The 26,134-nt window shown below is 38.8% G+C and overlaps 4 protein-coding genes across 4 annotated transcripts; all 4 read left to right on the top strand.

Moving 5' to 3' along the window:
* The first annotated feature begins 368 nt into the window (after window positions 1-368).
* LOC103928713 (subtilisin-like protease SBT1.7) lies at window positions 369-3,276 on the top strand. Its single transcript, XM_009337790.3, has one exon. It carries the CDS (start codon window positions 426-428, stop codon window positions 2,817-2,819), a length of 2,394 nt encoding a protein of 797 aa, XP_009336065.3. The 5' UTR covers window positions 369-425; the 3' UTR covers window positions 2,820-3,276.
* A 4,276-nt stretch (window positions 3,277-7,552) lies between these two features.
* Window positions 7,553-8,267, top strand: LOC103928731. Its single transcript, XM_009337812.3, has 2 exons — window positions 7,553-7,837; window positions 8,068-8,267. The coding sequence occupies exons 1-2, from the start codon at window positions 7,609-7,611 to the stop codon at window positions 8,136-8,138; spliced, it is 300 nt and encodes a 99-aa protein (XP_009336087.2). The 5' UTR covers window positions 7,553-7,608; the 3' UTR covers window positions 8,139-8,267.
* A 3,749-nt stretch (window positions 8,268-12,016) lies between these two features.
* Window positions 12,017-13,585, top strand: LOC103928714 (uncharacterized protein DDB_G0271670). The gene has a single exon (XM_009337791.3). The coding sequence runs from the start codon at window positions 12,135-12,137 to the stop codon at window positions 13,428-13,430; it is 1,296 nt and encodes a 431-aa protein (XP_009336066.2). The 5' UTR covers window positions 12,017-12,134; the 3' UTR covers window positions 13,431-13,585.
* A 9,407-nt stretch (window positions 13,586-22,992) lies between these two features.
* Window positions 22,993-25,900, top strand: LOC103928715 (probable protein phosphatase 2C 78). Its single transcript, XM_009337792.3, has 4 exons — window positions 22,993-23,391; window positions 23,651-24,018; window positions 25,030-25,266; window positions 25,363-25,900. Exons 1-4 carry the CDS (start codon window positions 23,130-23,132, stop codon window positions 25,630-25,632), a joined length of 1,137 nt encoding a protein of 378 aa, XP_009336067.2. The 5' UTR covers window positions 22,993-23,129; the 3' UTR covers window positions 25,633-25,900.
* Window positions 25,901-26,134: the final 234 nt, after the last annotated feature.

Here is a 26,134-nt window from a genome sequence, read left to right as displayed (position 1 = left end):
TTAATTGCAATTTAACGTGACTGGGCGATACATAACAGTATCTGAAGTGTGAAAACAAAAGAAACTCAGCCCGAGGAAAAATGGAGAATATAGGCTAGTGTACAAAGGCAATGAGGATAGGCTTAGAAAAAGAATAAAAAAGCCTGCAAGAATGCATGTGATGAAAGCCAATTCACCCAGCTTTCCACTCACTCACTCACATTTTTGTCCCAACTCAAACTCAAAGCATTCAAGCTACCGGACAACCACCCACCGCCCCCTTTTTTCTACGCTCCTGTCCCATGAGCCATGATTATTATTTTCACTCTTTCACCATTACAGCTATCCAAACCCTACCCTCTCTCTCTCTCTCTCTCTCTCTCTCTCTCCATTTCTGTATTAAAAGCGGGCGTCACTAAAGCTGCTTCTTCTTCTTCTTCCATTTTATGGTCTCTCACTCCCTTCTAAACACAGGGAGTGAAGAATATACAGTGACTGAGATTTCAGCTGCTAAGCTGAACAGAATGGCCATTATGTCTACCTCTTTTGTGCTTCATCTCCTTCTGGCTCTCTGCCGATTCTCCACTGCAGCAGCGGCGGCGGACAATACCGATGTCTCCCACCCCAAAACCACGCCTTCAACTTACATCGTCCACATGGCCAAATCCCAAATGCCCGCGAGTTTTGAGCATCACACCCACTGGTACGATTCGTCGCTCAAATCGGTCTCCGACTCGGCCGAAATGCTCTACACTTACACCTCTGCCATCCACGGCTTCTCCACCAGGCTGACGCCGGAGCAAGCAGCGTCGCTCAGTTCACAACCCGGAGTACTCTCCGTGCTTCCTGAACTCAAGTACGAGCTCCACACGACTCGGACCCCCGAGTTCCTCGGACTCGGCCAGACCACCGAGACAATGCCCCAGTCAGACTCGGCCGGTGACGTCATCATCGGAGTACTGGACACCGGCGTCTGGCCCGAGAGCAAGAGCTTCGATGACACCGGATTCGGACCCGTGCCCTCCTCCTGGAATGGCACGTGCGAATCTGGAACCAACTTCAACTCCTCCAATTGTAACCGCAAACTAATCGGCGCCAGGTACTTCGCCAAAGGCTACGAGGCCACGCTGGGCCCCATCGAGGAGTCCAAAGAATCCAAATCCCCGCGCGACGACGACGGCCACGGCACTCACACCGCGACAACCGCCGCTGGCTCCTTTGTCCCCGGCGCGAGTCTATTAGGGTACGCGCCAGGAACCGCCCGTGGGATGGCCCCGCACGCCAGAATCGCCGCCTATAAGGTGTGCTGGGTCGGCGGCTGTTTCAGCTCCGACATTCTTGCCGCCATGGACAAAGCAATCGACGACAACGTCAATGTCCTCTCGATGTCGCTCGGTGGCGGGAATTCGGACTATTTCCGTGACAGCGTGGCGATGGGAGCTTTCTCAGCGATGGAGAAGGGCATCTTAATCTCGTGCTCTGCTGGAAACGCGGGCCCCAGTGCTTATAGCTTGTCGAACTCGGCTCCATGGATCACAACCGTGGGAGCAGGCACACTGGATCGAGATTTCCCCGCTTTCGTCAGCCTCGGTAACGGCAAAAACTTCTCCGGTGTTTCGCTTTACCGCGGCAACTCCAACTCAATGCCAAGCGCCTTGACGCCGTTTATTTATGCCGGTAACGCGAGCAACGCCACTTCCGGGAATCTATGCATGATGGGGACTTTGAGTCCCGAACAAGTGAAGGGAAAGATAGTGATGTGCGACCGCGGAGTCAATGCTAGAGTCCAAAAAGGGGCCGTGGTCAAAGCTGCGGGAGGATTGGGCATGATTTTGGCTAACACCGCCGCGAACGGCGAAGAACTGGTGGCCGACGCTCATTTGTTACCGGCCACGTCTGTGGGTCAGAGAAACAGCGACGTCATCAAGAGCTATTTATTCTCGGATCCGAACCCGACCGCCACGATTTTATTCGAGGGGACAAAAGTCGGAGTCCAGCCATCTCCGGTGGTCGCGGCGTTTAGTTCTCGGGGCCCAAATTCGATCACAGCGGATATACTGAAACCCGATATAGTTGCTCCAGGTGTCAACATCCTAGCGGGGTGGTCAGGTGCGGCGGGACCCACGGGTCTTGCGATCGATGCGAGACGCGTGGCGTTCAATATTATCTCCGGGACGTCGATGTCTTGCCCGCACGTGAGTGGGCTGGCGGCGCTGCTGAAGGGGGCGCATCCGGAGTGGAGCCCGGCGGCGATTCGATCGGCGCTCATGACCACGGCGTATACGGCGTACAAGAACGGGCAGAAGTTGCAGGATGTGGCTACCGGGAAGCCATCCACGCCGTTCGATCACGGTGCAGGACACGTGGATCCTATATCGGCCCTCAACCCGGGACTTGTCTATGATCTAACGGTGGACGATTATCTGAACTTTCTGTGTGCGTTGAATTACTCGGCGTCTGAGATCAGCAGCCTGGCGAAAAGATCGTACACTTGCGACGAGAAAAGGAGGTACAGCGTGAGGGACCTTAACTACCCGTCGTTCGCGGTGAACTTCGAGGACAGAACGACGTCGACGAATGTAGCGAAGTACACGAGGACGGTAACGAATGTGGGGCCGGCGGGAACGTACAAGGCAACAGTGACGTCGGACAACCCGTCCGTGAAGATAACGGTGGAGCCCGACACGCTGAGTTTTGGTCAGGTGAACGAGAAGAAAGCCTATACGGTGACGTTTAGTGCTTCCGGTTCGGCGCCGTTGAATGCGAACAGTTTCGGGAGGCTGGAGTGGTCGGACGGGAAGCATGTTGTGGGAAGCCCAATAGCAATGAGCTGGAATTAGGGGGGAAAAGGTTCACTCACTCAAAGAGTGGTGTGGATGTGATTAATTGCCAAAATTAATCTTCTAAGAATGAATGATTAAGGTGGTAATTAATGTTAATTTTCAGCTTAGGATTAAAGGAGCTGAGAATTGAGACAGTGTGCGTGTGCGTGTGCGTGTGCGTGTGTGTTTACAGACTTGTATGAGAGTATGCAAGTTAATGCATGGGATGGTTGGGTGGTGGGATTTGTATTTGATAGAATATTTCATGTATTTGCATAAGCCCGTCAATGTCGTCAATCATCATATGTTGGAATAATTATTGGATAAGTGAGTGACAGCAGCAGCCATTGTTTTGGAATCTTTGGATCCTATTTTCTTTGAAGTTTGTAGCTAAAATGGTTAAGAGAACGTCACTTAGTATTACGGTTTAATAATATTTCTTTTTACTTGTAAGTGAAAAGCGTCTTAACTTCAATTCTTGTCAAAGGCGAATTCACTTGTCTGGCTTCCTGTTTTTCATAACTTGAGCTATAGGATTTTGAGGTAAAGTAGTATCTTAAGTTTTACCTCATCCATTTACCTCAAAGTTGTGTAACTTGTGTAAGTAGAAATATGTAGCATCACTAAATGGCCTTATAAAAGATGTCTTGAGTCCCAAGTTGTCTCATGCTTTTCAGAGATTACATTTGCCTTGTTGAAATGAATACCTTGTCATTCCAAGATGCTCAAATTGAATGTCCAACCCAAACATTAGATTGTAGAAAACGAACAAAAAAGTGTCAAATTAAGAGCTCCTATGGCCTGCGTAGATCCACAAAATGAAAGCCCATTCCTCTTTCCCTTCCACAGATACTTGAAAAATTTTAGCCATGGGGGCCACGCCCAACATGCTATTTTTAGGAAGTGCAATTTACTTAGCATAGATACATCGTTACGTAACATTCTATGCAAATAAAATAAAGACATTTAATGAAAATTTACACATGTAATAACTTTATTGATACGGAACGCTACTGTGGCAATACATTCGTACCTTATAAGTCATTCACATTTTCAAGTGTTACCAGGACATACTACTATTGACCTATCTTTCTTTGTGCACTTATTTCTATTTTCCTTCTTCATTCTTCACCGCATTCTGTAATTATGTACCATAATCGAAACAGTTATGCCATCCGTTATGAATCATTTGTGTAAAATATAACAACTCAAAATCGTTGAGCCGTTTAATTAATATTGTGATAAATCAGCACTTCCCATAAAAACTTCCATGTTTTCAACTTGGCTCCTTGAAGGCCCCTAGCCCTGATGGTTTTCTAGGGCTGTTTTACCACAAATTTTGGGATACTGTTAATGAAGTGATAGTAGGGACAACCAAGGAATTTATGGATGGTTTGTTATATCTACACCAACTCAACAAAACCCATATTGCCCTCATTTCAAAAGTCCCTAACCCAGAAAATACAAGCCAATTCAAACATATTAGCCTTTGCAACAACTCTTACAAGATTTTATCGAAAGTTCTTTCCAACCGCCTCAAAACCATCCTACCAAATATTATATCCTACCACCAAAATGCTTTTGTGCCTAACCGTCAAATCCATGACAATCTTTTTGTAGCCCATGAAGCTTACCACTACTTGAAACTCAAGAAAAAAGGAAAGTGGTGTGAGTTGGCTTTGAAATTAGACATAAACAAAGCTTATGATAGGGTGGAGTGGGACTTTTTGGAGGAGACTATGTTGAGAATGAGGTTTGATATTTCTTGGGTGGCGTTGGTGATGAGTTGTGTTGGAACTACTTCTTTGTCGATGTTGGTCACTGGGAAGTCGGGGAAGTTTTTCAACCCATCAAGGGGATTGAGGCAAGGGGATCCTTTATCTCCCTACCTCTTCATCTTGGTGAGTGACCGTGCTTTCACAAAACATATGTTATGCTACTAATGCGAATTTTGTGCAGGGGATGACTATTAGCAAAGGTGGCCCCATGCTATTACATATCTTTTTCACCGACGACTCACTTTTCTTCCTTCATGCCACTGTGGAGAAATGTCACAATATTATAAAGATTTTTGATGTTTATTGCGTTGCTTCGGGGCAACAAATCAATTATGATAAATCTTATGTCTACTTTAGTGACAATACTCCGATGGATACCAAGATAGAAATGTGTGCAATTATAAGAATTCCAGCTACGGATGACTCGGGGGTGTACTTGGGATTGCCGTCTATTTGGGGAAGGTCTAAAAAAGCAGTGTTGGGTTACATCAGAGAAAGGATTTCGAAGAGGATTAAGGGTCGGAAGGCCTCTCACTTGTCAATGGAGGGGAGAGAAGTTTTTATCAAAGTCATGGCTGTCGCGGTCCCGGCTTATCCGATGGCTTGCTTTAAATTTCCCACCACTTTATGCAAAGCTATTAATGGAGATATGAGCAATTTTTGGTGGGGAGATTGTGAGGACAAGTAGAAGATTCATTGGAGCAGCTGGGGAAGTTTATGCAACCCCAAGTCTGAATTAGGAATATGATGTAGAGATATTGAAAGTTTCAATTATGCTCTTCTTGGGAACCAGTGTTGGAGAATCATTTGCAACCCCGACGCTCTATGGGTCAGAATTCTTAAGGCACGTTACTTTCCAAATTGTGACTTCATTCAAGCAACTTGAGGTTCACTGCCTTCATGGGCTTGGGTTAGCCTTTTGGAGGGTAGAAAAATGCTGGAAAATGGTGCTTTTTGGCAGATTGGTGATGGTGAAACTGTGAAGATATCGAATGACAACTGGATCCCCAATATGGAAAGACGGAAGCCCACTCCTAAAGCAATTCTACCGGGATGTGCTTCTTCTCTTGTGTGTGACTTGATTGGGAGAGAAGACTCAATGTGGAATTTGAGTATATATGAGCATCTGTTGAAGGAAAAAGATATGAGTCTAATTCGTCCTATCCTGCTTTACCTGTTGGATAGCCTGAATCATCTTATCTAGCCTTGGATGAAGGATGGTGCGTACACACTAAAAAGTGGTTACTTTTGGACTTTCAAATTTAAATATCAAAATAATGTTGTCCACCAACACTTTTCTCATCAAGTCGACAAGAAAATATGGAAGTTTGTTTGGAGTGTGAAGTTACTTCCCAAGATTTGGAACTTTTTGTGGCGAGCTATGTTTTCTTTTCTCCCAACCAAGTTGATCCTATCTCGAAGACATCTTACAAACAACTCATGTTGCCCTAGTTGCCTGGTAGATGATGAGCCGATTGAACACGTTGCTGCTTTGTCCATGGACTCGGTTGGTGTGGTTTGGCTCTCATTTGAGCTACTTACCGAGCCCACATTGTATAACCAGGTTTGATAAATGGTTTTTAGGGATGAACGAATCGTCTCTGGAACCTGACTATAATCAGCTCATTATTGTTCTTGGGATTACTTGCTGGGAAATTTGGAAAGAAAGGTGTAGGGTGTCTTTCAATGATTATATTCCCAATCCTGTCCAAGTGAACCACAAATGCCGTTTGTCCACTGCTGAAATTATGAGTCACCGATCTAGAATCAGTCACGCACGAGGGAATAATGGGAGTGGAGTGCAGGTTATTGCATGGTGCCCTCCTACGTATCCCATGATCAAAGTTAATGTAAATGGCGCTTGGAAGGGCAATCTATTAGCAGTTGGCATTGGAGTTGTTATGAGAGACTCAGTGGACAGTCTAACTGGGGGGAGTTGCATCCATTTGATTCGGTCGTCACCTGAGGAAATGGAAGCTGAAACTATACTTGAAGGTTTGGAACTTGTGGCTTTTAGTGATCATCGTAATGTGGTTTTGGAAAATGATTGCAAAACTGTTATGGACATAATTCAGAAAAGAAACTTGAAAGGTATGTGGAAAATCATTCCAATTGTGGAAGAAATAAGGAGACATGCTTGCTTGTTCTCTTCTCTTCATTGGAAATGGATTCTTTGGTTAGCAAACAAATCAGCTCAAGCAGCTGCATCGTTGGCGATATAGAGGGTGTGCTCTTCGAAATGGGACTATGTGCCCGCTCCCTCTTTTGTCGGTGTTCTGTCTAGGGATGGCCTCCCTTGTCATCCTTTTGTATAATCCCCATGTGGGGTGGGAATAGCCCCTCCATTTTGGGTGTAGGTAGATTTTTTGGTAGCCTTTTTGGCTAGATAGCTAGTTCTTACTTATTGGAACATGTCTATTTCTGCTCTATGTAAGAGTTGTGCTTATCTTCTCATTTTTTAAAGAGTCTATCTGTATCCTCTTCTCCATGTTGCTTTTTAATGGAATTCCAATTGACCAAAAAAAATCATATCATATATCTATAAACTATAAGAACTGGAATGAGGATCCTCTTCGGATCGGAGATCCTCAAATCGTGTATGTTCATCGTATATCGTGCGGTCGGTTTTTGTCAGATACTGTTTATGTTTAATTTTAAATGAAAATATTTAAAATAATTTTTAACCGTACTATATACGATAAACAGTCACGATTTAAAAATTTCCAGAATCCTCACAAAGACAATTAAGAAAGAATTCTCATTCATATGAATTGGATCGTAATTCGTGTCTCATCCAGATCCGACTCTGTTGTCCTTTTTTTAGCTTATCCGATTTTATTGTGGTCGATATATGTAGCATGCCGCACAAGAAAATAGTAGCTGACCAGCTACGTTGCGCGACACGTGTCCTCATCCGAACACGTGGTAGAGTCAGAGAGCTCTACCAAAACATCATAAAAGCCATTCAAACCACGAGAAAACCAGTGAAATATTGGAAGACAAATAGCCTAGAAATCGAGATCTCTGAGATGGCGAGCAACCAAGAGCAGCAGAGCAGAAAGCCAGCTGAGGGCGAAGCAAAAGGGAAGGTGGAGGAAGGGCTGCCGATGAAGGACAGTCCGTACCTGCAGTATGATAACCTGGAGGATTACAAGCGCCAGGCATATGGAACAGAAGGCCACCAAAAGGTGGAGCCAGGGCGAGGTGCTGGCTCCACCGAAGCCCCCACCGTTTCCGGCGCCACTGTCTCCTCTCAGGGTGATATTTCTGCGCTTGAAGCTATTCACCAACAAGGAGTTCCTTAATTTAACTTAGTTTCCTTGCTTGTTTGTTTTTTTTTTTTTTTTTAGCTTTTTGTTATGAAAAAATCTCATTGGTAATACAATGCATGTGTTTGTGTGAAGATTCAATAGAAATGCGAGCTTGCGTTTGGTATGGATTGCATTTTGTTTTGGGATCATGTAGTTGATTCAAGCTGTGTGTTGCAGGGATGATGGATGATGTTGATTATTCGATGACCGTAGGCGTAGGGACGACTCCGGCATTTTTCTTAAAATGAAGACATTAACAATCATATTCTGGTCGCTCAACTTCTTCGTGTATTGTAATTACACACACACACATATATATATATATGTGTGTGCGCGTGTGTGTGTTTATCAAATACATTCCTTTAATCATTTTCTTACAATTGATCTTGGAGAAGGCAAGATTAAGGGACATTACTTTGGAATTGAATCAAATCACGATGGCAAACTAGGTATATCTGATAGATTTTGAATATTCTTCAATCTTGTGAGGGAGGGATCAAGAAGTGGTAAACTTAAAAACCAATGTATTTTGGGACTGCTTCTGTAATACTCTTAGTTTCCACTCGCTGGTGGTAATTGTCATACATTTATAAGGAATGTTATATTTTGTAAATGTAGGACCTAACTACATCATGAATGAGGCTTTTCTTTTTACAAGGGATAGCATTTCATTAACGAACAAGTACAATTATAAGTGTTGTCACAATGGTTGCATTTTTTCAGTGATTTGGAGATAATTTTCACACAAAAACAGTAATCTAATGACTAGCGCAAGCAGCATCGGCACTAGCACAACTTCCTCATCTATTCTCTTAAATGTTAAATAGTTTTCACAGGTTGCCAACTCGAACTTTCTCGGTTTGAAACAAGTTGATATTTGTGCTGGGCCAAAGAGAGATTTAACTATGCCACCTCCGCTAGCAGTCGCAGATTTAGAAATTTACCGTAATGGGGTCACGAACAAAAAGCTTCTGAAAACTAAATATATATACTTTCATTTGTAATTGGCGACGATATGTTCTCATATTTTAGAAACGTCGTATCACAATCAACATAATCAAATATATTTTTCATCGTATATAATTATGTTATTATTTAACCATTGATTTTCATTCATTTTTTATTGTATACAACCAAGCTATCATTCAACCATTTTTTCATATGATGTGGATTCTTTACAATATTGATCACTAGAAAAGTTGTCTCTATTTTGAAAACGTTGTAGCTTTGGTATGTTTTAATTATAAAAAAACGAATAAATGGTCTCTCTATTGTGCTTGCCTTAGCTATTATAAGAGTCATTTAAGTATTTAAAGGGGAGATATTTGAAGTTGTTGGGGTCAGTAGCAGCCAATACCCACATTGGCTCCGCCACTGTCGGCTGGTTAGCTGTATCCCTTTAATGAACCTAGGTGAAAATACACCTTGGTTCGTCCTAACCCACGTTAAAATCCTCGACGAATTTTCTTCATTGGACTTATTCTCAACTGCAAAACTTCTTTGGCCAAGACTTCATCTTTAATTAGATAGACATATCCCTTTAAACTATATCTTATTATTCACAAAATTATTATATTTCGCCGAGCAGACCTCTCTTCACACATGAGACTCTCGGCAAAACTCATAACCCAAAAAAATCGCTTCTAGAATCGGATTTACAGAAGTCCAACGTAATAAGCCCTAGTTTGGTACTGAGGTGATTCTAAAAAAAGTAGCTATCAAAAAAAGTTGTAAACATTCAGCTTCAGCTTTTTTACATAGTTTTAGGTTGGAGTGGGTTCGGTTCAAAACGGTTCGGTTTTTTGCCAAAACCGAAACCAAACCGAAATTTCGGTTCGGTTCGGTTCGGTTCATTTTTTTTCGGTTCGGTTTTTTTCGGTTTCGGTTTTTTTCGGTTCGGTTTTGGTTTTTTTCGATTTTTTATTTTTATTTTTAAATGATGTAAATGGAAGGAACCTACCTATCAACCTCCAAGTTCTCATATATCAAAGAATTGAGAGCCTCAAAATCCTGAATATATTCAAGTAATTCAACTACTTGTGATCAAGCAGAACGAATTCAAATTTTCAAAAGTTAAGCAAATACATAAACATATATTCCTCAAGGAAATGTACATCGTCAGGATTCAAAATTCAAAAACTTTAAAATTTACAAAATCATGAAATAACTCAACAAATTAACTGATCGATGCAAATCGAAAAAAAAAAAAGCAATTGGGTTCTTCTAAATACCATAATCGGACTTCAATAGCGTATGCCCAGTGCCCACATTCAAATTCATAGTCAAGTCCACAATAGATCTAGAAAATTCCAAAACATATTTAGAGAAAAATACAAACTTTTTCACCTTAAATTACATAAATTTCAAATGGGTAACCATACAATTAAAAACCTATGAACTGACAAATAAATAAAACCACAACCTTTGTTGCAGCGATATAGCCATGATCGTTGCAAGCTCTTTCAATTCCTCTTTTTGTCAGATCTCGAAAAGGGCGAGGGAAAATCATGGTTTGGAAGAAGGAATCCGCGAGGAGGACAGGAGAAAACTGGAGAGAGAGTGATTTGGAGGAACAGAGGAAGGAGAGGGAGAGGGAGGGAGAGAGAGAGAGAAAGAGAGGAAGCAAAGGCAAAGAGGAAGCAGCGGACGGAACAAAGAGGTGTTTGAGATCTGAAATGAAATAGGAGTGAGACAGCTAGGGTTTGTAAAGTTAAGAAATTTTATAAAGCATTAAACATAAGAAACCTATAAATAAATTACTGGTACAATTATAACAACACAAAGCCTACAGTCAAGTTGGCTTGCAACAACCAACCCCAACCTGTAAGGAAAGGGTTCAAACCTCGACGACAACATGTATTTTTTAGTATTTATATATGATTTTTTTTTCGGTTCGGTTCAATTCGGTTCGGTTTCCAAACCTCAAAAACCGAAACCGAACCAACCAAATTCGGTTCGGTTCGGTTTGGTAGTTTCGGTTCGGTTTGGTTTTCGGTTTTTTGAAGTGAAAAAAAGTCAAAAACACAAAGCTGCAAAACCTAGCTTTTTTTCACATCTGTTTTACATAAAAGTTTATCAAACACTATAATACTGTTTTTTTTTTTTTTCAAAAGCACTATTACAAAAAAGTTTACCAAACACTCTGCTTTATTTCATAGCTGCTTATTCTCATAGTACAGCAGAAACAATTTTTTTTTTCAAAGCATAGCAATACCAAACCAAGTTGGCCCGCTAATGCTTCTTACTTTACAACCACTGAAATCTGGCCTAAACCTTAATAATCTTAATAAAATTACTGCCACCCCATCACATGATGTAATGAATTCATTCATAATTATTTTATCTATTTTATAAGACTATCCTCTATATGATCAGCCATATAAACAAAAGAAACACCTTCAATCACCCGAAAAAAAAAAAAGAAAGAAAAAAAGAAAAAGAAAGGAGGAATCTCAACTCCCATGAATGAACATAAACGATCGTACTACACCACTTGGAGCTTGGGATGCAATGGAAGGCAATCCACTTTGATTTCATAATTTCGATAGAGACAAACTCGGTCTCAGCTAATGGCCGGCCCCAGAGGCCACAAATTCCACACTTCCTTTCGTCACTCCCAAACAAGAAGAGGAGACACCACTATGCCACTGGGTCGCCTGCCCTGCCCCCCTTCTCCCATTCCTCCTTTATTGCTTTTTCGGCACTCCACTTGCTTTTTATCATATATATTTTGGCACACATCGTTTTCACTTCTCCAGTAGTCCAGATATTCTTATGAATAAGACTTGCATCTTTAATGAGAGAATACACATGAACGGTTCATGATAAATATATTACTTGATAGTTGATACTTATTATCTTCTTCTTTATCGGGTGACGTCACATGACAAACATCTATTAGATAATTGAGGTGACTTTTAAACATGCAACAAGCATTATTGGAATTATGCAATAATATCAATGGAGAATATCTCCTTGTGTAGAGTGATTTGAAATCACTTTTCTTTTGTATACATAAATAGTGCAAATGAGATTGTACTGAATCATACAATGAATTATCCATAATTCGTATTGAACTTGTCATTAAGAAAGCTAAACTTTTTTTTTTTTTTTCAAACAAAGAAAGCCAAACTTAAAACCTCATACTTAATAAAAAAAAATATTAAAAGATAAAGCGAGTGGAAAAATCACTCCCTATATTTTTTATATTTTAAATTTGGGATGTTCTTCTGTTTATATTCCACATGTCTCACTTCCTCACACCCTCTAAAGCCTCTGACCCAACTCTATTTATAATCCTCTCATTTTCTCAACATCCTTGCAACCCTCAGTTCAGAAACACAATGGCAGCAGTTCCAAACATTGCTGCTGATGATGAACAAGAAAGAGTACTTCTTGACGAAGATTTTGCCTCCGACGCTGACGAATTGGAGGAAGAACAAGAAGAAGATGAAGAGGAAGAAGTGTCACTCTGTGATCTTCCAGTGAATTTGATCAAACAGGATCAAACACAATTTTCCAATCTCAATCTCAAATCTGAGTCTTCCCATGTCGCCATTGAAAAGCAAGATCAAGAATTTGATTTCTGTTCGTCGAAGCGTGGCGGGTTGAATAATTTGTTGGCAGACACAAAAATGTGTGCTGCAGATGAAGTGTTCTTCCAAGGCCAAATTCTACCTCTCCGCCTCTCCATCAGCTCAGATACCCACTCCAACAGACCAACCAGTCAGTGTCCGTTGAGCGGTGTCGGGCTCAGAAGCAGCAGTTGCAGAAGCAGAAGTAGTCACAACTCATCATTCAGCAGCAGCACCAGCTCCACCACCACCACCACCACAACAGGCATTGCTTCAAAGCCAAGAGCAACAAGACCAAGAAACCAATTCTACACAGAACCAAGTCCAAAACTGCAAATCAAAATTCCGAATTCTCGATTAGAAAAGGCGGGCAGCCGGCATCATAAGTCCTCGATGTGGGATTTTTTCCGGTTGGGATTGGTGCGCACTCCCGACATGGAATTGCAGGATTTTAACAAGGTACTTCGTAGCAATTGTAGTACCAGTACTCGAGCGAATAACAACGCGAGAAATTCCGTCAGTCGAAATAGCAGCGTTAGTAGCACCAACAGTACAAGTTTCATATCCAGTTACAACAATGCTGCTAGTGCTATTAGTGGTTTGAAGCCGGAGAATTTGAAACAGAAGAAGCAGAGCTTTTTTAGCAGTGTTCATGGCTGCAAGTGCTCGATCGAAACGGTGGCGTCTGATAACGCGATTTTCAAGAGCCGATCGAGCAGCGGTAGGAGTACTAGTGCAAGTCACATCAATGAAGATGGTGGTGTAAGAGCGGCAGCAGCTGCTTCGATGCATGCCGCGTCGGAAGAAAAAGTAGCGATAGAGTTGAAGATGATGACGAGGAAGAATAACAAGAAGCAGCAGCAAAGTTGTAAGCAAAAGGAAAAGCAGGCCCTTTCACATCACAGAACGTATGAATGGCTAAAGCAGCAGTCGCATGCAAACTCTCCTTTTCCTGTGCATGTTTAAAGTTTATGGCGGTGGTGATGGTGGTCGACGACCGGTGGTGGGGATAGGAAGTTAAAAAGGAAAATGATTTTTGTACGTCTCTTTTATTTTTCTGCACACTCGTTTATTTTTGTCCATCGGTTCCACCAACACTAAGTTATTTTCTGATTGACAAATTAAAATTTCAATTATATTTTAGGAAAAAAATGGGATTTTAATATAATTGAAATTTAGTTTTTGAGTGCAAGTTGAGTATACGTGGTATAAGGAGAAATGAGAAAATTGTTAGCATTCTTCATGCTGAATAAACATAGTTGTGTCAAGAGAGAAAGATAGGCATGTGGATGAAATGAGAAAACTGCTAACATTCCTCATGTAGGTAAACGCAGTTGTGTCGAGAGAGAAAGAATGGTGTGCAAAAGTCTTTTTTTTTCTAGTGTAAAAAAGGCTTTCCTCTAGAAAGCTATACGTGGATCCAATGTTTAGAAGGTTTTAGCGTTCTTGATGAAAGCTTGAAATATGGAAAAACAATTATATGCTCTCTAGCATGCCTGCAATTTGCTTTATTTAACTATCATTTGTTTATCCTTTTTTTTTTTTGGTTCGCTTTAATTTGAAATAATATTTACATTAGTTTTGCTATTTGTTGTTAAACTTTTAGGCTCTTTGGGTTTAATTTTTATAATTAGCTTTGAATTTGAGGTTTAAATAAATAAATTCAATGATTAAGCATGGGTGGGTGTGATTGTGGTAGTCATGATTAAAGTGTGAGTAAGTTGAAGCTTTTTGGGTGGATGCTATATTCGTGACTGTTATAAGGGCACACGAGAAAGAGAGAGAAGGGGAGAGGTGGTGAAAAGCTAATGGAAGAGGGAACTCAAGAAGTTCTTTCAAAGTTCAAAAAGAATGGGAAAAAGATGTTTGGAAAAAGGCAAAAAAAAAAAAAAAAAAAAATCTAAGAGAGCTGTTGAGAAAACTAAACAAGGAAAAGAAAAAAGTGGTAGGGTTTTTATCTTTTGGCAACAACGCATAAACTCGAAAGAAAATGATGGATTACATAAAATATCACATGGTAACGAGACTCCAACTATATCTACAATTGGCAATCAACGACAAGAAATGGGGAGCTTGCTAAAAATCTAATAGGTTTTGACACAAGAAGTATGGACATTCTACAGATGGATGAAAAACAACCAAATTGGACCGGATTTATGATTTGGTTTGGTTTTCCACAAAGTATAACTTTTATATTGAACCAAACCAAACCAAATGAGTATGAATCGATATGACTATGAATTCATTTATATTAACCTTCAGTTTGAACCAAGCTGAACCGAACTACTCCCTTCGTCCTTGATATTAAACCATCCATCTCCCCAAAACCAAACCCAGTGGCTCAAATATAATTCACATCTCCCTTACTCATTCACATTTTACCTCTCCCCCCCCCTCTCAGTTGCTTAGCCATCAATGACAACATACAACATTAGAAGCCGCAATTGAGTTAGATCTACTCAATTTGTGAGCCAAATTTGACATAATTGAGCTTTTAAATCTCAACGAAACCCAATTGAACCTGAGCTCAACAGTGTAATTTGGTTCGATTCACAATTATTTTTCACCGAAACCAGCCCGATTTGAACAAACAATGAAGATGGGTTTTTAATCAAATTGAGCTTTAGTTGGGCACATTGCCAGCCATTGGAGATGGCTTTAAAACCCGACTTCATAGTAGACCCAAAATGTCGTCAAACTAGGAGTCTGCATGTTCCAATTTGTTTCCCTTCAAAAATGATAACCAAACCAATTAAAATTTAAGGCCACCTCTAACCGAAAGAGGGCCAGAGGGCGACTTCATAGTAGACCCAAAATGCCGTCAAACTAGGAGTCTACATGTTCCAATTTGTTTCCCTTCAAAAATGATAACCAAACCAATTAAAAAATAAGGCCATCTCCAACCGGAAGAGGGCCAGAGGGCCTCCAAGAAATTAATATTTTAATGAACAATGTAGAGCCATATTTCTTACCATCTCCAACCGATGAGCTAGAGGACCATAGGCCAAACGCCCTATGACAAAAAATCATCTCCAACCGAGGGCCAAGCATAATTTATTATTTAAATTTAAAAACTACAACAACTTAAATTTAAAGCCTATAATCATCATCATCTTCATCATCCGTCATTATAGGAGTATAGTTGAAGGTAAACAACTGCCATCGGGCCATAATTTTCTTCTTTTTCCTACCAAAATAGGCCTTACTCATTGGAGTGTAATTCAAAGTGTTCCTTTGCATCTTTCTATCGTTCATCTCTTCTTGTATTTGTTTGGCCCGTTCTTCATGCCTACGGTTCCTTTCTTCCACAGCAATGGTATTTTGCTCTACCATGAATTGCAAAGAGGCAGCCACTTCCTGTTGAAAGGAAATATCATCATTTGCCTTGCCATTTTCCTTCAATTTTCGAGCTTTGTTTCGTCCCATAGCCCTAGGTATGGAACCTTCACCTAAAGACATATTTTCTACCCTTGTTTCTTGAATGGTAGGAGATCCATCTTCATCCCCATCTACAATTGAGGATGCAGTTCCGAACACTGGCGTAAAACCTACTCTGTGTTGAGGTGGATCTTCAAATAACACCTACCCTTTGCAAATTTCCCAACAACCGTGATGTTGAAAAGGTTTCGAGCTGCCCTCCATATACAATTCCTTCGCTTGGCATACCTAGAAAATATAATTACAAAAATTAAAGGAAATTAATTTACAAAATTAAATGTAATATAATTAAATATTTAAAATAAATTGTGAAAACACTTACTTCGTCGTAGTAATTGACACCACTTTCATGTCTACTCGCAGTTATTAATAGTGTTTGATGTCATTTATTCAAACTTGGATGAAGATGTTTCTTCCATCTTGAAGTTTCGGGTATTCAGTGAAGTGGTGCTTTCGTAGAACTCATAGTATTTTTTGGACACACGAGTCCAAACACCTTCACTTGTTTGAGAAGTCCCCCTCACACTATCTTCCGAAACCCATCTATAAGCCCTGCAAAGAGCTTCATCTTCTTTTCGGGTCTAAGCCCTACCTTTCATTGCAGATGTGGCCATTTGAAAATTATTGAAAAAATTGAAGGAAAGATTATTGGAAGAGGTAAGAAAATAGAATGTGAAGAATTGAAATAGAAAGAAGTGAGATAGTATGAAATTGTGAAATTATATAGGAATGGCTTACGTATTTATAGGAAAAAAAGGGGAAATTTTTTAATTTGGTTGAAAAAAAAAAATTTCAAAACCAACGGTAATTGATGTCAGCTACCATTGGATTCAAATTTTTACCCAGCCCTGGGCCGGCTGGCTGGCTGCGTTAGGCCAGCCGGTTGGCCCTTTTCTTTTTCTTTTTTTTTTTGGCCTGGTGGGGCCCACGAGCCATTTGGCATGGCCCTCGGTTGGAGACGGTTTTCGTGTCATTTCGGTCTATTTTCGGCTATCTGACCCTCTGGCCGGATCGGTTGGAGATGGCCTAACATATTTTCTTTGATTCGAGTTTAACAAAAATTCTTAAAGAAACTGAACCAAATCAAACTAATGTTAAACCTTTTGGTACTGATGGTTTCAGCCTTAATTTTATTTGTTATTCTTTCATTTTTCTTCAACCTTATAGTCCAATTACGAAAATTCAATAATTTGCAACATACTTTTCTTATGATACATCAAATCATCCTAAAATCCAACATAACATCAAACTTCCAAGTTTAGTGATCAATATATATAGTTACAACTCAAAGAGCTTTAATTTTCCATCAACCTTGAAAATCAACTTTCTTTCTGCTTACCTAATTATTAGCCAATAAAAAGATTTAAATTTGTAAAATAAAATCATCTAAATATCAATGTGTAAATTGTTAGTTCCGTTTGATTTAGGTCGGGTGACAAAATCTCAAACATGTAATCAAATCAAACCAAACCAAATTAAAAGCTAGATAGTAAAATTTATCATTTACAATTTTTTTTTCTTTATAAATGTGGAAGTGGGGTTTCATTTGCATCTTAAGAAATTAACTTGTAAGTTTCTTCTTGGAAACTTATCAAGAAAGTGCTAAATCTCTTGTTTTACATTGTTTTTTAGTAGCCTTGCTTTCTACGTTCTATTTTTTATTTTTGGCTGATATGATGTATACCACTTGTTGCTTGTAGCCTCATATTTTTTTTTTTTATTTTTTGTTTTGTTTTGTTTTGAATAAACAATATTATCTACACTAAGAGGATGTGGGTGTGGGTGTGGGTGTGGGCTAAGCCTCATAATAGGATAGCAATAATGTGGTTCAAATTCACATTTGGTAAGAACCAAACCTAAAACATCTCACTAACAAGTGAAAAGAAATACAACTAGACCGTAGTATTAAGTGCTGCATATCTTAGTGGTGTGAGTTTCAATGGATCCTTGTTATATAAATGCTAAACTATGTGTTTTATATTTTTCTTTTCAGTTGGTTATTAACCCAGAAATTTCTTCTGAAATATTTCATTAGAAAAAGAAAATGAATTGGGGACGGGAGAAAGCACATTTCCAAAAACATTCAAAGAGTGCGGAATTTTCTAAAGCATATTGTCTGTTCAAAGTATTTAATTGACCTAGTTGTAATGGAATGGCCAACTTTTAACTCGACAGGAAACTTCGACGTTGATATCGACTTTTTTGGTCTCCTCACATCTCTACTAAATTTACAGGAAATACATATTTGGTTGTTTCCTAGTAACATTCCAAGAGCTGAGGAGAATAGCGTTCATGCATGCATGCAGTCGAGTTTTAGAAAATTGATACTTTGGATACGGTGTCTGGTCCCTAGTCCCTAACACTTTTTGACTAAAATCTTTATGGTATTGAAAGTTTGATCAAAGTTCATTGACTTTGTACACCTCATTATATTACTATTAATATTGATATTTTTATAGTTTTGACATTAATTGTTTGATATTTTATGAGATTTATAATCCGATAAATTTAAAATTCCTCATTATAATACTATTAGAAACAACTACAATAAAAAAATTCAAATATTTTGATTGAATAAATGGATAAAAACTATGTAACAATGGGAAATAATAAATGGCAAAAGAATGTATCCATAGTGTTAAAAGATTAAAAAATTATGAGTGTAAATGAAATTTTAAAAAATATGGGCGAAAAAAGAAATTAATACATGGGTACAAATTAAAACTAAAAAGAAAATACTACAAATTTAAAAAAAAAGGTTGCTAATTAAAAGTGGGTACAAAATAAAAATAAAAATATATGATATAAAGTTTAGCCATAAAACATAAATATACCATATGTAATTTGTGACATCCCACATCGCCCAGGGAAGTGATCCTTATATGTATATTCTCATCCCTACCTAGCACGAGGCCTTTTGGGAGCTCACTAGCTTCGGATTCCGTAGGAACTCCGAAGTTAAGTGAGAAGGGGGCTTGAGCAATCCCATGATGGGTGACCCACTAGGAAGTTGCTCGTGAGTTCCCAAAGACAAAACCGTGAGGGAATGGTAAGCCCAAAGCGGACAATATCATGCTACGGTGGTGGAACGGGCCCGGGAAGTGATCCAACCCGGGCCGTGATGTGACATAATTTTTCTATCATAGATTAATTATACAATGTCACGTGATGGTAAACAGATGGGTACAAATACAAATAAAACTTTAAAAAAAATAGGCACAAAAAGAAATTAATATATGTGTACAAATTAAAACTGAAAAGAAAATTGGTACAAATTAAAAAAATTTGCAAATTAAAAATAGGTGCAAACTAAAAATAAAAATATATGATAAAAAATTTAGTCATAAATATAAATATACAAATTGTAACATTTTTAACACTAAAGGAATAAATTTAAAAATAAAAAAAAAACTTTATTATTGAAATAATTAATGATGTTATTAATACTCAAGAACCTTGATCAAAAATTGAAAAGGAATAAGGTTTTAACCAATGGGGTAGCAAAAAGAGAGATGAGAACCTAATTTCTCCTTTAGAAAATATAAAAAATTCAAAGATAAATGAGAGATGCTTCTATTAGACAACATGATTGTAAGACAACATGATTGTACTTTGTGATAAATAGTTCCTTTTTGGGGCATAGTTCCTCTTTGGGGGGGCATCCAATAAAATTGGAATGGAACTTTGTAATAAAAATATGAGGTGATTGAGATTCTACGAAGAGTCCTATTTTTGAGAGAGTTTCCTTAACATTTCTCAATAATTAAATAGAAAGTTGGAACTATAGAGATGAGCTAGCCATAATGAATAGGATGGCCGGTGTTACCAAAGACGACTCAAAACACCTGCCATTGAAACTGACAAGGGAGAGTTGTCCTAGGGTTTGTTTTCTTTCTTTTCAATTCACCCACTCTGAGACCTTGATATCAAATAGTTCTGCAACGCTCCGGAAATTTTATACGAAAGCTAACTACGGTGATAGGCACAAAAATGTCATAGTTACCCTTTATGTTATTAACTATACTAACATTTCTCTCTTTGATGATTTTTCCACTAATATTTAATCTCGTTTATTTTATGGCTGCATCTAACTTCTCGTTAGACTGCCTACGTACCCTTCAGAGGGATCAAGCCAAGCGTAGTTCACAATCCATTTTACACATTTTAGAAAAACAGCACTCTTGGACCAAGTTTAGGCTCCCTTTGGAACATTCAAAACTAAACCAAATCGTGTAATTATATATGGGTTTTGAAGCTTGTGTTCTGTACTTTAAAAGCATATAAATTTTGTAGAAAACGGAGCTCTAAATTGGAAGTTATGCCAAGAAGAAAAATGGAGTGTTGAAACTGGAAACCCAGTTTTCTGCTGCTGTTTGGCAGCTTGCGACCCAAGTTTAAATAAGGTTTTGATCAACCAAAACTCAATGGAACTGAGTGAAAACAATTGGGTTACGATCATGAACATATGTACTTTCAACACACTAAAATTTTTGTCCAAAGGAGCACATAAAGACCTAGAAATTAAGAGCCAAAGAAGGCTACTTGAAACTTGAGTTTTCTTTACAACTTACGTAACAGCCCACTCCCAATTCATATAACAAATCCCAAAATACTTCCAGGTAGTCCAAAAGTCATGCATACAACATCCAAAACTAACAAGGCTCAAAATTAACAAGACATTGACCTTTTGAACTAAACCCTTAATCAAGAAATTTGATCTACAAACCCAATCCGAATTACCCAACTCTAATTCATGTTCAGACTGGTTCATTGAATGATAGAAAACCCTAAATAAAACTAAGAACTCCAAATATATCATGGCAGTTTCAATTCAACTTTAGGAAATTAAATTCGAAATTCAAGATAATCAAGGAACAAGGAATTTACCCTTCAAATCTCTAAATCCTTCCTTCACAATCACGTTCTCTAACTCTCAATTTCTCTGCCAAACACTCCCTCTCCAATTTTTGTCTAAAATGAAGAAGAATTTTCTTCCAAAAGCTATGGAAGAGCCACCTCCTCCCCCTTTTTTTTTGGGTGTTCTAATGAAAAGTCCACGGTACTTTTCACTTTAACGAAAAACCACATTTTTACACTAAAAACTCAATCATGGTACTATTCACTTTACCCTTTATTTTGTTTTTATCATTAAAACTCAAAGTTTTCAAGTCATTTTATTAGTTTTCCTTTTTTTTTTTTTTTCTTCCCTCCTTTCCCCTTTTTCTTCCCTCTCATTTGTCTCCTCTCTTTTTCCCCCAACCATAGCTACACACGTGGCTTATCTCCACCAGGCCACTCCTCCAGCCAAATCTAGAGCTTTCCAGATTAGTGGTCAAATGACCATTTTACCTTTGGCTTTGATCGTTTATATCTCTTTCATTATAATTTCGTTTCACAAATGGTTTTCGCCTACACGCTCGTTGAGTCATCCTCTATTCAAATATGTCAAGAAATATGATAAAATATATGAGGATAAAATACGTCCTTGTATAATTACGTTAAACCAACTAGGAGCATTTTCGTTATTTTCACTTATCGATAAATTTTACGACGTAAATTATAATAATTTCTGAATTTTTTTTTTAAATTTCTCAATTAAATTTTCATAACCATAAATCGATTTATTTTCGATTTTCTCCACATATTCATAATTATGAATATCTAATTCATATATTTAAATTTTCAGGATATTACAAGTTCGTTCTTATATTAGTCGAATATAGTTGTGGGGTCGTGATTTTTCAGGGCCGAAGTAAGACTGATCAGGATGCAAATACCCCAAAAGTCTTTGATGGACTCAACATCTTCCCAACGGAGTTGAATAAACAGAGCAGTGATGCCATTATCATCCAGTTCCAAAGCAGTGGGCGAAATCCGATGACTTCACTCAAATTGACCATGCCTGTTCCACAAGATATGAAAACCTAATCCAACAAGTAATCAACAAGTTTCTTATAATTTTGGCATGCGCCGCAAGTAATTACACTCCTAAGAGAATGCAATATTAACTTTCTAGATATCATTTGGGATCTCCTGGTTTAATACAGATCCGAAAAAGGTCTCATTCTCAAATGGTATAGATACACTCTTCTATGGTTCATCTCTAGTAACACAATTATCACACACTTATTCTCTTGCCTATGCTTGAGTTTCATAATATTGCTGACTAACTTGACGGTCGGAGAGTCTTTGATCGGCACACCTCAGTCTTTAGCTACTTATGATTGTTTACTATTTTGCATGTAAATGGATTTGTGCGTCTCTAACCTCCATGGCAGCGTGCAAATTTAATTCCAACAATAATAATGTTTGGGTCGTTTGGAACTGCTTCTTCTTTAAAAAGCACTTATGCTCAGAATCACTTCTAATAAAAGCGCTTATATTAAAAGCAAATCAATTTTTTTTAATAAAAGTTCAAATGCTCCCTGAAAATGTCTATTACGTTTTTTGAACTCAGAAACTCTTTTAACTTTTTTTTGTTTTGCCAAACATAATCAGAAGTGCTTTTGATAATTAAGAAACGATTTTAGTTATTTAAAAAGCTCTTCCAAACAAGCTCATGTACTTCAACAACAAGAATCAAATGGTTCCTTCTTCTTTTTCTAATATTATCATGGATCATAAGTCAAATGGCAAAACCAAAGACTTAATCCTCGGAAAATCAAGGGGTCTCCACGACTTCATGAGTTGTGAGTCCTATCCCATATTCCTAAAACACACCATAACACTTGTTTTCCAAAATTTTAATAAAGATAATAAAGAACATGATTCCTTCTCTTTCTCCTTCGTCTAACAAAGCTCTAGATAAGTTTTCTCCGTCCACTCACCACCACACTCCAAAATTAAAACCCCATCTTTTAAGTAAACGACTAATTGGTTTCATTAAATCGCTAATCATCTATCTATTTACATATAAAGGGAGAAGGAATAATGAAGCTTTTATAATTCAAAAAAATTAACCGTTCAAAAGAAATTCGCAAAAAAATAAAAAATAAAAAAACTAGTCCCAAAAACCATCATTAAAAGTTAAAACGCACCAAAGTCTGGCTTTTGGGCCTCACCCAATATAATCCTTCATTTACCCTTTAACACGGGATCCCCACGTCCCTCTCTTTTTATTCCAACACATCACCCCAACTACCAAACCAAAACCCGCGAATTCCTCTTCCTGTTTTTCCCCAAAACCATAGGGAAAATCCAAGTACAACCAGAGAACCCAAGTTGACAATGATGTTGGATATGTGTAGGAGGCCGTTGGAGAAGTGTTTTGGTGGCGGAGACGGCGGCGATGGCCTGCTTTGGCACATGGACCTCAAGCAACACTCTTCTGGGGACTATTCGATTGCAGTGGTTCAAGCAAATTCGGCGCTGGAAGATCAGGGACAGGTGTTCTCATCTCCTTTCGCAACGTACGTTGGAGTCTATGACGGCCATGGCGGCCCTGAAGCTTCCCGCTTCATTACCAACCGACTCTTCCCCTTCCTTCACAGTGAGTAGTACGCCCATCTGCAGAAATGCACACGTTCTTGTTTTTCTTTCATTTCAATTAGGAGATATATGTATTGAGACCAGGAAGATTCCCAGTTGACTTATTGATCTCACAGATTTTTTTAGTTTTATTGGCTAAGCAATTTGAAAGAAAAATAGATGCTACTTTTATTTCTTTTCCTTTTAACATTTATTTCAACAAAAAAGAACAAAGGAATTGTGTTTTTCTTCGAAATTAAGGTTGTTTGTTGTTCCCTCAGAGTTTGCAACCGAACAAGGTGGACTGTCGGAGAATGTGATAAGGCAGGCATTTGATGCAACAGAGGAGGAGTTCTTGGAGTTGGTTAAGCGATCATGGATGGTGCGGCCGCAGATTGCTTCAGTAGGATCGTGTTGCCTGGTTGGTGCAATTGCGGATGGTCTTTTATATGTGGCTAATCTCGGAGATTCGAGGGCAGTTCTTGGCAGGAGATCATCGGATGGGCAGGCGGTGGTGGCAGAGCGGTTGTCTACGGATCACAATGTTGCAGTGGAGGAAGTGAGGAAGGAGGTTAAGGATCTTCACCCTGATGATGCGCACATTGTGGTGTTTACGCGTGGAGTTTGGCGAATTAAGGGCATTATTCAGGTACTAAATGTGGGTTTTTTTTTTCTTTCAGTTCGTGAATCATCTTGCTGATCATTATTTCAGATACTAGTGGAATACTAGAGTTTCATTCAAGTTACCTTCATTGTAGTGTAGTGTAGTGTTAATTTATGATGGTTCTATTGGTTAACGTATTTAGGGGTTGTTCGAAAAACTTAGTTCAAATGGTAAAGTTATTTGGAATCTGAACCCGAGGTTTGATTTCAGTGATGCATAAGAATCTGGGGAAACTTGTCCCCTACTGCAACTAAAAGAATCTTATGAAACTTTGTGGTACGAGCGTAATGAAATTGTGTGCTTGTACTTTAGGATGTCCGAGATTATTAGCTCTAGTCCTATGAAGAGGAGATTCCCTGTAATATGTTGTTTTGTCCTGCGGTAATACAAACGGCTAATCGTCTCATGCCTTTCATTATTGCCATCTTACAGCATATTGTTCGAGGGCATGAACCTCGTCCTAGAAAGTCCTGCTCTGATTAGGTGCATTGCATGAACCGTATCTTACAGCTTTTCTTTCTTGATGAGTACGAAGGAAAAGTCCACTTTTTTGTGGATATGGTATTCTCTCATTGTTTTTCCAGATCCATCTACTTTCACAGGTTTTCCTCTTTACTCTTTAGCCGCTTTCTAGGCAGCTAAGAATTTAAGTATCTGAAGCAAATGGGATGGTGGTTCATGAAATGCTCATTAAAGCCTAAAATGTATTGTATTGTGTGACTAGCAAATCATGGTCGAGTGGATTCTTTGTATCTCATTTGTTGAAGTCCGCTCTCATATGCAATTAAGAGATATTACAAGTTTCAGGCTCATTACGGAAACACACATATAGCAAACATGCTCCAGCGGCCTTATGACGAAAGTTCAGTTTGGTGGTAGTCAACTTTATAAATCCTAAATACCTTGTGAAAGTGAATGTAATATTCTTGTGAGTTGTTGCTTTAGCTCGTTGGTACTTTCCTGTGCTTATTGTCTGATGAAACCTCCCCTTGGTAGGTCTCAAGGTCAATTGGTGATGTCTACTTGAAGAAACCTGAGTTTAACAGGGATCCTCTCTTTCACCACTTTGGCATGCCCGTTCCTTTAAAGAAGCCTGTAATGACAGCAGAACCCTCTATAGTAGTTCGAAAGTTACAGCCACAGGACATGTTTTTGATATTTGCAACAGACGGTCTCTGGGAGCATTTGAATGATGAAACAGCCGTGAAAATCGTCTCCAAAAATCCAAGAGCTGTAAGGCCCCGACAAAGTTCAGTTCTGTGTTAGTTTTCTGTTTTGTAAAAGTTTAAGATGTTGAGAACTTAAGAGTTGCTCATAATTTAATTACAGGGAATAGCAAAGCGATTGGTAAGAGCTGCCATCGGTGAGGCTGCAAGGAAAAGACAATTGAGATATGACGATATAAGAAGAATTGAAAGGGGGGTAAGGCGCCATTTCCACGACGATATCACTGTAATAGTGATATTCCTAGATCATTCACAAGTTTCCTCAAATGCTAGTCTCAAGGATGAGAGCCTCTTTAACTGCACTAACGTCCCTGTCGATATATTTTCAATGAACGAAGAAGCAGCAGACGGATCACTCCACACCTTCCCATGAAAGAAATCGGTGGCATAAAATTTGCATCTGTTGTGTAAATAGAATGAGAAAATTTAAACGTAGGTGCAGCAGACTGCGAGATTTTACAGGAAAGGTGGTGGCTTGTACATAGTTGATGGCAAGATTGAAGGTGCTGTTGAATTCTCGGCGTTGAGCTTCGACTTCATTTGCAGCTCTCTCTCTCTCTCGTCAGTGTATAATTTGTTGTGATTTCCCACATTGTGTATATTACTGGGATTTATTTATAGAAGCTTAAATTTATCTTGAACTGCAATTCACAGTCATGATAGTTTGATAAACTGGACGAGAGTGATGCCGCTGTGATGGTATTCGGAAAATGATTTTTGCACTCATGTTTACTTTTGTATATTGATTCTCTTTTGATTTGTTGAATCTAATATATGAATTTTTATGCACTCTTTTAAAATCCTAATTGAATATTCATGGATTTTCACTCTTCTAAAATTCCTCCAAATTCCGATTGAATACCACGTCTAAATTT

Source organism: the organism of the source record quoted next, unplaced genomic scaffold (assembly GCF_019419815.1).
Source record: "Pyrus x bretschneideri cultivar Hongxiangsu unplaced genomic scaffold, Pyrus_bretschneideri_v1 Contig59, whole genome shotgun sequence".
In the NCBI taxonomy this organism is placed as follows: Eukaryota; Viridiplantae; Streptophyta; class Magnoliopsida; order Rosales; family Rosaceae; genus Pyrus; species Pyrus x bretschneideri.
Note: the sequence above shows the minus strand (reverse complement) of the source record. Positions and strands in the feature narration are given on the sequence as shown.